The 14,104-nt window shown below is 43.5% G+C and overlaps 1 protein-coding gene across 1 annotated transcript in view; it reads left to right on the top strand.

Annotated features, from left to right (window-relative positions):
- EXOC2 (exocyst complex component 2) overlaps nucleotides 1-14,104 on the top strand; it is a 357,767-nt gene that overhangs the window by 226,757 nt on the left and 116,906 nt on the right. Inside the window, exon 20 of the mRNA XM_073630963.1 lies at nucleotides 7,685-7,751. Within this exon, the coding sequence (XP_073487064.1) occupies nucleotides 7,685-7,751 (67 nt within the window). The remainder of the gene's footprint in view (nucleotides 1-7,684; nucleotides 7,752-14,104) is intronic.

The raw sequence follows: 14,104 nt of genomic DNA on the forward strand, positions 1-14,104 counted from the left end.
TTGATTTTCCTTATACATGTTCTGTTATATTCTTTGTAATATTTAAACTTAATTTTTATATTTTTTAAAAGCTTTTTTTTAATTATTTATAGCCATTTTAACTTTGGCCGTGAGTCACATAAGTTTTATTATTAGCCTTTTAAACGTATTGCCCATGGGAATATACTTTGCAGTGAGTTTACATACAGTCACTTTGAAGAATTCCCATTGATGCCAATATTCCCTCCCAGTCTTATGCCCCGTACACACGTGCAGATTTTCCGACAACAAATGTTGGATGTGAGCTTGTTGGAAAGTCCAACTGTGTGTATGCTCCATCGAACATTTTCTGTCGGATTTCCGCCCACAAATGCTTGAGAGCATGTTCTCAAATTTTCTGCCAACAAAACTTGTTGACAGAATTTCTGATCGTGTGTACACAAGTCCATCGCATAAAAGTTCACGCATACTCGGAATCAAGCAGAAGGAGCTGCACAGGTTATTGAACTTCCTTTTTCTCGGCTCGTCATACATCTTGTATGTCATCGCGTTCTCACGTTCGGAGTTTTGGGCCAACATTTTTGTGACCGTGTGTATGCAAGACAAGTTTGAGCCAACATCCTTCGGAAAAAAATCCACAGTTTTGTTGTCGGAAAATCCGATCGTTTGTACAGGGCATTAATCTTGGAGAGCATCCTTGGAAAATTTCCTCTCTTAAGGTTAAATGTATTTATCTTACCCGTATGTGTTTGTTGCTTTCAGCTAACATTAAATTAAATCATGTTATGGTCACTGCTACCCAGATGCTCTTTTATATGAATATTGGTAATGAGCTCTGCATGGTTTGAGATTACCAGGTCCAGCAGTGCGCCATTCCTAGTTAGGGCCTCAATAAACTGGACCATAAAATTGTCTTGCAATAGGTTTATACATTTTTGCCCTTTAACTGTCCCAGCAGTGCCATTACTCCAGTCAATTTCTGGGTAGTTAAAATCCCCCATTATTATCACTGTCCCAGCCCATGCAGCCCTTTTCATTTGTGCAAGGAGCTGCGTCTCTACCTCTTCACTAACACTGGGATGTCTATAACAAACTCCAATGACAACCTTTGGAGTACACACACCCATGTACAGTTCCACCCATAATGCTTGAGACTCATCACACTTTCCATCAACTAGATCCTCTTTCACACTCCCTTTGAGATCACTTCTCACATAGAGACAGACACCACCACCCCTCTTTTACCCTGTCTTTCTGAAAGAGAGCATAGCCAGGAATATTAATAGCCCAGTCATGAGAAGAATGAAGCCAAGATTCAGCAATACCAATTAGATCATAGTTCTCCTTGTGCACCAGAGCTTCCAACTCACCTATTTTGCTTGGCAGACTTGGTGAACAAACACTTTAATACATTGATTAACACATTTTGAAAAGGTATGTTGCATATTTTTTTTGTAGTACAAATAGTACCATTTCCAATGGTTGATTGTAACATAGGAACCTTCATATCATCTGCCGTAGACCCCCCATCTATCCCCATTTCACCCACCAATAGGGGCTGACCACTGTCTGACCTGTCTGCCCCATTATAATCTAATTCACCCCCCCCACACACACACACTCCTAGTTTATATACTTAACCAGCCTTCCCATGAACCTCTCCCCCAGCACAGAAGTCCCCCTTCCATTTAGGTGCAAACCATCTTTAGCATATAGGTTGCACACCAATGAAAAGTCAGCCCAGTGATCTAAAAACTCAAATCCCTCCTCCTTACACCAGGTCTTTAGCCATGCATTCAGCTCTCTAATCGCCCCCTGCCTTTCCTGTGTTGCGCATGGCACAGGCAATATTTCAGAGAATATCACCTTGGAGGTCCTTCTCTTCAACTTGCAGCCTAGTTCTTTAAATTGGTTCTTAAGGAGCCTCCACCTTTCATATACTCTGTCATTGGTTCCAACGTGGACCAAGACAGCTGGGTCATGACCAGTCCCTTCCAGTAATTCATCAACCCGGTCCACCACATGCCGAACCCTGGCACCTGGGAGACAGCAGATCATTAGGTTGAGGCGATCCTGGCAACAAATTATTCTATCAGTCCTTCTGATTATAGAATCCTCTATTACCACCAACTGTCTAGGCCTACCTGCACTCCCCTCACCACCCCTACTAGATTGGCTGCTCTCCCGGCTGTTAGGGGGCATTAGCACATGTTTGGAAGAACATGGAGTTGTGTCTCCAGACTAGCACGCATTGGGTCTGCAGGAGCTTAGTTTTGGGCTCCCTTTTCACATTTGTGTGACTTGAAAGTCGCACGTTTTGGCCGAAACTTTGATGCAATTTTGCAGCGACGTGAAGCAGTGCCTGTGTAATCTTGAGGTCTATGGACCTCAAGACACACCAAGGTTGGACCGGAGTGGTGCAGGGGCTGCTTTGAGGTCGTGCGGATGTGAAGAGTACTCCATTGGTAATCATGGGGTGTGACTTGTCAGGCGACCTTGCAGTCCCAAGTTGCAGAACGAGTCACGCAAGTGTGGAAGAGGCCTTAGGCTGTTGAAGCAGCATAGAGACTGCATTGGATGCCTGTGTACTTGACTAATCCTGACTAGTATGGGCCCAGGTGCAGTTGAGCAGGTGCAGTATAGTATACATGCTTGCTTACTTGCATAGAACACAAGCCTGCATAGGCACATGTTTGCGGAAGGCCCTTCCCCGTGGCCCCCGCACCTGACAAGCGGGCGCCCTTTCGCACAGCAGGCAGCCCCCCAAGGCTGTCCACAACGGCGCGTTTGCTTGGACGCGTGTTGCGTAGACACAGGTTTTTATAAGCATATGTTTATATAGATGTGTGGGCATAAGTGTGTATTCATGTTGCATATAAGTGTTTGCATAAACACTTGGTGCATAGATACATGTTTGCATAGATGCGTGTTGCGTAATATATGTTTCATAAACGCATGCTTGCTTTTTCCATAAATGCATGTCTCTATGCGCACATAGTGTGTGTTTGCACGGTCACGCGCTTTCGTGTTTTGCCTAAATGCATATTTGCTTATGCACATACCTATATGCTTCCAAAAAAAGCATGCCTCCATAAATGCATATCGCTTAAACGCATGCTGACATGTTTTCATTTGTACTCCATACTTATATGCTTAGTTTGAACTGCATACATATGTACTTAGTTGCATTAAACTGTATACATATGTGCTTATTTACATTAAACTGTATATATATGTGCTTATTTACATTAAGCTGTATACATATGTGCTTTGTTGCAATAAACTTTATACATATGTGCTTATTTGCCTAGGACTATATACATATGTGGTTTGTCTAGGGATACATACATATGTGCTTATTTGCCTTGGGATACATACATATGTGCTTCTTGCCTTGAGCTGCATACATAGATGCATGAATGGCAAGAATCCTTGTATACCTGCAAACTTGCATACCTACGGGGTTGTATAGTAGTAGACCAATATTGTTTAGGCCTGCATCCTTGTGGAACTACATATTAGTTTGTCTAATACAGTCAATTTATTATGTATCTGTAAGGCCCCGTACACACGAGCGGAATTTCCGTCGGAAAAATCTCGGATGGTTTTTCCAACGGAATTCCGCTCAAGCTTGGCTTGCATACACATGGTCACACAAAAGTTCTCTGAACTTTCGACCGTCAAGAACGCGGTGACGTACAACACTACGACGAGCCGAGAAAATGAAGTTCAATGCTTCCGAGCATGCGTCAAATTGTTTCCGAGCATGCGTAATTTTTTGCGCGTCCAAATTGCATACAGATAAACGCATTTACAGATAGGAACTTTTTCCAACCGAAAAATAGAGAACCTGCTCTTGGTCTTTTGCTGGCTGGAATTCTGCTGGCAAAAGTCCGATGGAGCATACACACGGTCGCAATTTCTGACCAAAAGCTCTCATCGGGCTTTTGCTGGCGGAATTTCCGCTCGTGTGTAGGGGGCATTAGACTACCTAAATAACTTAGAAGGGTGAGGCAGGTACACCGCCCTCAAGTTCAGTGGTCTGGCAATGTTCACGTCTCCTGTTGGACCAATGGCATCAGGGTGATCTGAGCCACTGTGGCACCTGATCTGGGATGAAGCCTGGTTAGTACTTGAATGGGAGACTGCCCAGTTTTCCCTCCTAAGTGAGGGAGGCATCTAAGGTTGCTCTGTTTGAGAGTATCTCAGACCATAAGATTTTAGAGCAGTCTCTGAGTTGGTTTGCTCCTTCCTTAGTCGGGTCATTCTTGGCCTTGTGTTGGGTCTTGGAGTAAAAGTTATGGGCTTATTATTGTAAAATAATTAAATGGTAGCAGCTTCAAAACTGAATAGGGACATGAGGGGTCTATCTTAAGATCTCAATCCACTGGGCATCCTTCTGTTTCAGATAGGCTTGATCTATTCAGTGATGACCTCTCTGCTAGAGGTAGATTGCGGGGCCCATAATCATCAGGAAACACACAGCTTCATGTGCCGGGTTGTTTCCAGTCTCATCAAAGATTTATGTAATTGCAGTGGAAAGTCGTCTGATTTCTTTTTTGTGACCATCCTTTGGGCTGATCACAGCTTCTGAGGTTCACAAAGATCCTAGGTCCGGTGCTGGACTTGCTAAAGATGCAGGGGGTGACAATCTCAGTATACCTCAATAACCTTTGCTCAGGAAGCAGTTGGTCCAGATTTCCCTTCTATACATTTTGCAGTAGGAAGCTGTATCTAGGTCGAAGCACATTACTTATGTACAGTCCTACTCCAGGTCTTGGTAGAGGATCATTCTCTCTGTCTGGAACTTGAAGATCCAGGCATTGGATTGCCAAAGGGCTCTGTTCCTGGGGTGTTGCACAGCTAAAGATTGGTGGTTGGTGGTTCAGAATCAAGAAAGGTTGAATTCTTCCTTTCAGGTATTGGAAGATAATAACCACTGATGACAGTTTCTCCATTTGGTTTGAGGGTGGCTACAGTTCAGTGGACTTGGTCTCCACAGGAGAGTATACTGCCCATAAATATCTTGGAGCTTTTGGCCAGTACGCCTTTCTCTGCATTATGGTACAAACCAGTTGTAGGTTCTATCCAGAAAAACCTCTGTAGGGACACATATATCAACCACCAGGGTGGCACCAGGAGTCATGCAGCTCAGGAAGATGAACCACATTCTGTCTGTGACAGCACAAGTGCTGTCTCTCTTGTCAGTGCATATTCCAGGTATAGAATAGTGACAGGGGGAACTTTGCAGGTGAATCTACTAGATTTCAAGTTCTACGACAAGTTGGGACAGGTTGTGTCCGGGATGAGGGTCCCACTGGCAATAGGTGTAGATGCACTGGTAACGCCTTAGGGACCAGTTCTCCCTTATTTGACACTTTCCCTCTGTTTCGACTTCTGCCACATCTTTTGCGAAAAATCCTGAAGGGGATAACACTGATAATGTTAGCCGAATTAGCCCAGGAGGGCTTGGTACACTGACATAGTGAGTCTTGCGGGGGTCGCTCCTGGGACACTGCCACTCCAATGGGACCTAATGGTCTTGAATCCTGTATCTCAGCACTGTTAAGCCCCTGGAAGCCAGCTTTGGGGAACTTCAATTACAGGACTTGGAAATACTTTTTTGCCTGGGGTAAAGCCAGGAAGTGGTACCCGCAGAAATATGTGAGTAAGAGATTTTATTTTTCTTTCTCCAATCGGTAGTGGAATGGAGATTAGCCTTAAGTACCGTTAAGGGTCAGGGTTCGTCCCTATACTTTTTTTTTCCAGGGGCTGTTGTTTCTCACTCCTTGATTCATACTTCAGTCAGCGTGTAACGTAGACAGTCTCGCCTGTCAGGACATTCTTGTGTCCTTGGGACTTGAATTTGATCTTAAATGTCCTTGCAGAGGCCGCTTTTTGAACCAATCGGGAGACTCTGTTAAGCCTTTATCTCGGAAGGTTGCTTCTTTGGTTGCTATCACTTCACTACATGGAGTGTCTGAGTTAGCGGCTCTTTCATGCAAGGAGCCGTTTTTGGTCTCGCATCATGTTAAGGTGATGTTGCGTCCTCATCCATTTTTTGCCTAGAATGGTGTCTAGTTTTCACTTGAATCAAGACAATGTCTTGCCTTCTTTTCTGATCCTCGGTTGGCAGGGGTTCGATCACTGCATACTCTAGAGGTAGTTCTGGCGGTCAGAATTACTTGAATTGTAGGTACAGGTCAGGAATCCTGGTTTGTCCTGCCAGTAGAGCCCAGGATGGGCAGAAGGCATCCAAGTTAACTATTTTCATTTGGATTTGTCAGTTAATTATTCGAGCCTATCACTTGACAGGGCACCTCTTTTTTTTGGTAAAAGCGCTTGCTACCAGGTGTGTGGGGGCATTTTGGGCCCTCCGCCATCAGGTGTCAGTGGCTCAGGATTTAAGGCCATTACATGGTCTTTTGTTCATACATTCTTAGAATTTTACCAGATATCAAAGCCACGGAGGATACTGCTTTGACCACAGTATGTTTTGGGTGGCAGAAGGAGTCCTTCTCAGAATGCAGTTTCTGTGATTGTATCTCCCCCCTGCCCCCTCAAGTGCATTGCTTTAGGACATCCCATATAGTCATTATTATGGTTGCTCTGTGTCCCTTGATGTACGATAAAGAAAATAGCATTTTTGCGTCATACTTAACTGTAAAATCCTTTTCTTGGTGTACATCACGGGACACAGATGTCCCTCCTGTCTTTTTTGGAATATTCATTGCTTTGCTACAAAACTGGGGTCCTTCCTGTGTAGGAGGGGTTATATAGGGGTGGACTTCCTGTTTGACTATCTGCTAGTGTCCATCCACCAGTAGGTGGCGTATAACCCATATAGTCATTATTATGGTTGCTCTGTGTCCCATGATGTACTCCAAAAAAAAAAGGAATTTTCAGGTATGTATGACAAAAAAATACTATTTTTTCAAATATGCTGAAAAAGACAATAGTTTCTGTAAGAAGTGCTTACTTTTTCACATGACTGTAGAAGATGCAGACTAGACCTATATTGTACTGTGAACAAGTTTAATATTTATAGAAACAATAAGCTTTGATTCCCACCATGTCTCTTTTATTGACACTTCAGAGTTCTGAAGTGCTGTAAGATATATTGTATGCAATAGGTTTAAACTTAAAATCGGAAAGGTTGTTCACACTTCCAAATCTATAGCCCAATTTTTATTCTCCGCAGCCTCCAGATTTTCTCTGCATGAGGATGATTTATCAGCCAATTCATATCTTATAGATGAGATTTAGGAAAAAATAATAGTTATACGATATCTATCATATCTTTGTATCCATTAAAAATTTGTGTCAACCTTATCAGCGAACTTCTCTTATTTGCTACTTTTTGTCTGTTTAATATGCCATAAATATCCTTCTTACTTTAAATGTGCTTTAGAAGTGATACCCACTGATCCTTCCAGAAACCCAGTGAGCTTATAATAACGATACAGTGTTTTCTCAAGTAGTACTATTAGCTTTGCATAGTTCTCTCTGCAGACTACAGAACACCTCCCCCATTATTATGGAGATGAGGGGGTGTTCTGTAGGCCTAACACACTTCCTGCCCTAGGGTGACAACACTGTACTTGTATTTAGATGCATTACAATTTTTAAGCCTTCACATGCAAAAATATACCACCTATATTTGTTGTTTTATTCTGTTGTATTAATAAACTGTTCATTTTTTTAGTATTTCAATGGATGTTTCATCTCCTGATTTATTTGGTAGCATTCACGAAGAGCCCGCAATATCAGCTGTGAGTATTTTTTTTCTTTCATGCAAAACCAAACCTTTAAAGTTATTGGTTGCTAATACTGCATTCATGTGAAAGTAAACATGTACTAAAGCACTAAACAATCTATGGTATAGCTTTACTAACTTATGATTTGGGCTTTACCTGCACTGAGGGTAGACCTATATAATTGCACATATTAAAACCTACAATCAATGTAAAAATTAAAAACTGTGAAGAATTAAACACGGGGGGCGGAGGGTTGTTAATAAAACTGTACACAGTACACAGGATCTGGTGCAGCTGTGCATAGTAACCAATTAGTTTCTAAGATTTATTTGTTAATGCTTGAAGTGTTACTAAACCCAGGACCCTGCATTCACTATATCTGGTCTCTCACACTACACAGAACATGGAAATGTAATAATTTTAGTAAATATAAACTGCTGAATATCTTTTCTAATCTGCAGTATATAGCAGCCTTGTGACTTCTATCAGTGCCTTGTTAAAGCTTATAGGAGGCGTTTTCATACTGCACTGAGCTGTCCTATTAGGATGCAGGACCCCGGACCCTCTGTCTGGGCATTGCTGTTTGGCCCTGTGCTGATCACATGCACGCTTCCAAGAACAAAAAAAAAAAACTCTCTAGCAATACACACCAAACTGAACATGTGCAGCCTGACTCCATAGACTCTCTATTACCTGGACCTGTTTTGGATTCAGTGGAAGAACAGGAGGATTAGTGAATACAGGATCAAACAGCCTTTTTGCACAATGCAAAGGATTAACCCCTTAGGTTCCACAGTGAGTATAATAAGCATGCTTTACTACAAATATAGAATGATTTTACTGTTGTGGGTTTAGTAACACTTTAATTGAACAAGCTGAAGTTGGAAGCAAATTGGTTACTATGCACAGTTGCACTAGATTCTGTGTGCTCCAGTCTTAGAAAATCCTCCCAAAGGTTGTTTTCTGCTTTAATTTAGAACATCACATTTAATATAAAGTCCATCTAAAGCCTCTAGTTTTTTCTTTCTTTTAGAGTTTGCCTCTTTTCTGTGCAATTCTTTTTATTGAGTTTTATAAGAAGAGAAAAAATGATAACATTATTGCCCACGCAGGGGGACAATACAATAGCATAAAATATGTGAACATACAGTAAATGCCTTCAAAGAGAATGGCAAAATGCAGCAATGTGAGGGTCGGACTGTGAAACCAACTTAGAACTACTAAGTTCCACATGGGGAAGATGCACATTCCTAAAGGTGACAAAGAACATGGAAGGATGACCGTAAAAGATGTGGAAAACAAAATAAAATTAAGGGGGTAGGGAGGTAGATGGAGGGAATAGGGAGACGACTGCATAGTCCCCACAGACTCGGGGCTAAGGGAAGATGGTGAATCACATGTGACTCAAACTGGCGGTTTAGGGGGGGAGCAATGTCCTGATTCCTAGATTTTAAGAAATTTAGGTTGGGAATCAACTATGCTAGACTTTTTTTTCATTGATCATCATTGTAGTCATGCAGTATTTTACTTCCTGGAAAGGGACAGAAGGTTCATTCCAGGCCATTTTGATTACTTGTTTGGCGGATAGGATCAAATATGTGGCCAGTCTTTGTTGTGGTGAGAAAAGGCCTGGAATTGGGAATTGCAATAAGGCCAACTTGGCATCCCTTGGGATTAATAGAGAGAGGGTTCGGAGAAAGCAGTCAATCATAGGCATAACCACCAAATATGGAGGACATCACCATGCTGTCCACAGCCCCTAATGCATCTCTCACCATGATTAGGGTTGCATGAATGATGCAGGCAAGGACCCAATACAGTTTAAAGAGGACCTTGTATGCTGATTCCAAAATATGTGTGTTAAATGAGCATTTCACAAACATCAACCTGGCTTTACTCCAATCCTCGGGGTTTACATAGGTGGCACATTTCCAATGACCTACATAAGAGATGGCTGACAGTGGGGCGCATGCATTCAGTATAGCATATATGGTGGAAATAAGTCCGGGTGACCCAGGAGAGTGGCAACAGGTGTGTTCAAAGTTCGTTTTCTTAAAGGGAAAGTCCGAAGTTTGAAAAAGTGACATATCCAGTGCCGGAGTTGCAAATATCAATAACGTTCCAGGGTGGGGTGCTTCATGTTGGATGTTCCCCAAAGGGAGCCCAAGAGTGAAAAGCACAAGCGGACGAGTCAAAAAGTGGTGTACATGTGTGAAACCATGACTTGTCCACCACATAAATGATCTTGGTTGTTCCAGTCCTGATGGAAAAATTGTTTAGGAGTGGCAATAGAGGTAAGAAAGGGGACATGAGATTGACAGAATATTGGACAGAGCCACAAAGTTTCAAACTGTGTAGAATTAAGGGGCTCAGAGAAATGAGAAGGTCTTTTTTTGGTAGCCATAGCAGTTCCAAGATAGGGATAGGTGCACAAGAGCACCCAAGGTGGAACATCGGAGGTAGCACGTGACATAGTTGTGATATCAGAGCAGCTTGATAGTATTTCACAATAGATACCCCAGGCCTCTCTGCAGTCTGTGCCAAAAGACTGTAAAATGGGGCACCCTAGAGCGTCTATAAGCCCAAATGAAGGAGAGGATCCTGTTTTAGAGGAGTGGTAGGTAGAAAGAAGGGACCCCATCTGGCAATGTCTGGAAACAATAGCTCACTTTTGGCAGAACCATCAACAACACTGATGCAACCTATCCATGAAAGAGACGGTAACTTTGAAAAGTGAGAGAGGTCAAGAAGCGTAAAAAAAAAGGGTAGTAATTGGCAGGAAGACAGTAGTGAAGCATCAGTTTTATACCTAAATAGTTGCCCAGTAATATGAACAGGAGGGGTAGAACTGTGCACCAGGCGGTGATTGTACAGAGACCGCTCTGTTGCAGGCTGTTCAGATTAGACCGAGCCACATCGACTGGATGGATACTAGCAGCCTCCTGGCTCCCACTTGTGCACCCCTGACAGGCACCATTGGTATATGAGAAGGGGAGGATCGCTACACATTTCGGGGGCTCCGTCCCCTTTGTCACGTTACTCCATTTGGAAAAACATGCCAATGTTATATACCCTGCAATTTAAGGACAGGGGAGAGATCCGCACTAAGCAGTAATACTGGCGGCTTAGAAAGCAGAAACAGGTGCTGAACAGGGATGAAAGATACAATTCTTTATCATATATCATGGGACACAGAGCACCATAGTAATGACTATCTGGGTTATATGCTACCTTTAGGTGATTAGACACTGGCAACCAATAGTAAGAAGGTTCCTACCATATAACCCCTCCCATAGAGGAAGTACCTTTAGTTTTTTGCCAGTGTCCTGAAGGTGATGGTCACGGCTATGGAAGCTCTTCAAATTTCTTTAATAATGTCCCAGTGAGGATGTTATAATCGGATCCATTCGGATGGCATATTATGCTAAAGTGGATGGTACCTGAGCCTTGGTTCAAGAATAAGGTTTTGTCTGTAATGTGTCCTTTATGGCGCTGGACCCTTGCTATATGGTATTCACGGTCTTTCATTTGCCCAAGGAAACCTAAAGGGTGCTTTACAGGTCCAAGGGTGTGGACCCCAAACAAAAACGGGGGACCCGGTCATTGAAGGTCCTCAGTGGCGCTACCCGCGGTGATGGGGGAAGATTGGGCCTGTAACAGGCCCTGCAGCGAGGATCGGTGAGTGCTCCCTCTGGAGGCCTAAGTAATATTACTAAAATATAAAGAGTGCAGCGCTGGACATGTGAAGTAAATAGTGAAGTTTAATAAACCAATTATTTAAATGGTGAAAAGGTGATTCAAAGTCAATATATCAAAATATATGTATTATATTGTAAATATTTTAGAGCGTAGACATATGAATTAAAATAAGTGAAGAAAAAACTCCTGTAAATAAAACTTATGACAACACATAAAAGTCCACAGTGTATATAATGTGATGTAGATTTCAGGGATACATCTTCAATATTCAATGTTGCCCACCACCGAATAGATGAATAAAAGGCTTACCAGAAAGCCTGTGACCGCCCTTATTCAGGGGGGTCAAAACAAGCTTAGCAGATATAGGGGAGCCACCACAGGAGTACTCCAGGGGACACCGACAGACCGATGCGTTAGGGCTCCTTGCCAGATAGCGAACAAGCCGACAACCGCTATAGATGCTCTCTCAGATCCTATCCTCTCATAGGGCAAACTTGAAATTTCCACGGATCCGGTGCAAGAAGATGTGGTTTGTAATGCCAAAAAAGAAACAAAGAAAAATGCTCCACTGGTGCAGATAACTTGGGTTTCTTTTATTGGCAACTTTCGGTATATAGCATTAAAAACCAAGAGAAATTAAATAAAACCGAACAGGATAAAAAACGACACTACCGCCGTTTATTTTAAAATCGCACATGCACGGTGCGTGCAATGTTGTGACCCTACGGCCGTTTCGTCACAACTGACGTCATCAGGGGTACCTAAGTAATATTACTGTTGTTACTAATTACATGACATGTTGTTGCCAAATTTTCATGCCTTATGTTCCCACTGATAGTTACAGAAACAAAGCCGCAAAGACACACTTGGGCAGCTGTCTCCCACACAGGGGCTGCGTCTGCTGGGCGCGCGCGTGCGCATGCATCGGGAGTGCGCCGTGTGCCTGTTTACGTCTGTGTACGCTATGGCGTGCGCGGGTGGCAGTCGCCACGTGCATCGTGGCCTGATAGTATAGCGCCGCGTGTCCCCCGCGGGCGTGCTCATGCGCAGTAGGATCCCAGGCGTGCATGCGTCACGTGACGACGGGCGCCTATAGAGGGAAGTCGGCGCCTGCGTGTGTCAAGGCTGTTTATCAGATTAGACTTGTATGCGGTGGGACACAGAGGTCTACGTGAGTTGGGCATTTGCAACACATAAAGGAAAGTTAAGGCCGTGGTGATTGCTTTATGCTGTTTTCAGCCATATAGCACAGGGGGAGTATTTGTTTTCCCTCAAAATCTTGTAAGCAATGTCTTCCAGAAAACGAGGTACAGGGAGTAGAGCAAGTCCACGGGTTAAAGTGACTCCTTCAAAAACAGGAGATCAGCCCCAGACTAGTGCAGCATCAATCTCCCCTGAAAGACCTGCGGCATTTGGCCCACCTGAGCCATTGCATATGTCAGGCGTAGTGGCAACCACCAGTATCCCTGCATAGGCTTATGTTACTAAGGACGACTTAACGTCAGCCCTAGCTGGCCTTGAAGGCAAAATAGCGGGTATGATTGCCTCAGTAACACAGGGAGGGAAAAAACGGCATAGATCTCACTCTCCTGAGCCTGGTCCCAGTGCTGAGTCACTTGAGCACCAGGACTTCCTTAGCCAGTTGGGTCCTTGTGATTTGAATCCAGAATGGGCAGAGGATTTTGAGGAGGTGGCCGGAGGGGATAAAGAAGCAGAGGCTGAAGAGTCCTCAGCGGGAGACTCAGGTTCTGAAGAACCATTGTCGGCTTTGCAATCCCAAAATTTGTTTATCCAGTCTTTAGCTGAGATGGTGAGAGCAGGATTTAATTTACCCCCTGTACAGGGGCCAGAACTTTCCTGTTCTACATTATGATCCTTGCGACCTCAACAGGGTTCCCGGGAGTTTCCTGTGCATCCATTATTGGAGCAGTTGATTTACGCTGACTGGGATCACCCGGACAGAATATATTTACCTCCAAAGAGGTTTTCTTTTTTATACCCTATGGAGGAAAAATTCAAAAAAATGGTGGGATACGCCTTTAGTGGATGCTGCTATTTCTTGAGTGAATAAAAGCTTAAACTGTCCAGTGGATAATGCCCAAGGGTTTAAAGATCCAGTGGATAAAAAGCTGGAATCCTTACTAAAGGCCTCCTTTGCGGTGGCTGGGTCGGCAGTGCAACCAGCAGTTGAGGCTATTGAGATTTGCCAATCCCTGAAGGACCGTTTTAAAAGATCGGTCAGGAACCTGCCTGTTCAGGAGGAATATTCTGACGAATTGTCAGAACTTCCTCACGCTTTATGTTTTGCAGTAGACGCATTAAAGGACTCAATCCAGCAGATGTCTTGTTTTACGCTACTCTCAATACATATGCGCAGAGTCTTGTGGCTAAAGAACTGGTCAGCCAAGATGCCATGCAAAAGGCTGCTCACGGCTTTTCCCTTTCATGGGGAACGTTTGTTTGGAGAGGATCTGGATAAGTATATCCAAAAAATCTCAGGCGGAAAGAGCTCCATGCTTCCTGTTAAAATAAGGAATAAGCGGTCCTCCTTTAAAATTCCTAACGCTCCTGGGCCAGGCGCCTCTTCTCCCAAGAAGTATCGACAGCCTCAACCACCTGCCTTTAAGAAACCTCAAGGTCAAAAGAGACCTTGGACTCGAAAGCCGGCC

The sequence above is a fragment of the Aquarana catesbeiana genome, linkage group LG05, assembly GCF_042186555.1.
Source record: "Aquarana catesbeiana isolate 2022-GZ linkage group LG05, ASM4218655v1, whole genome shotgun sequence".
Lineage (NCBI taxonomy): Eukaryota > Metazoa > Chordata > Amphibia > Anura > Ranidae > Aquarana > Aquarana catesbeiana.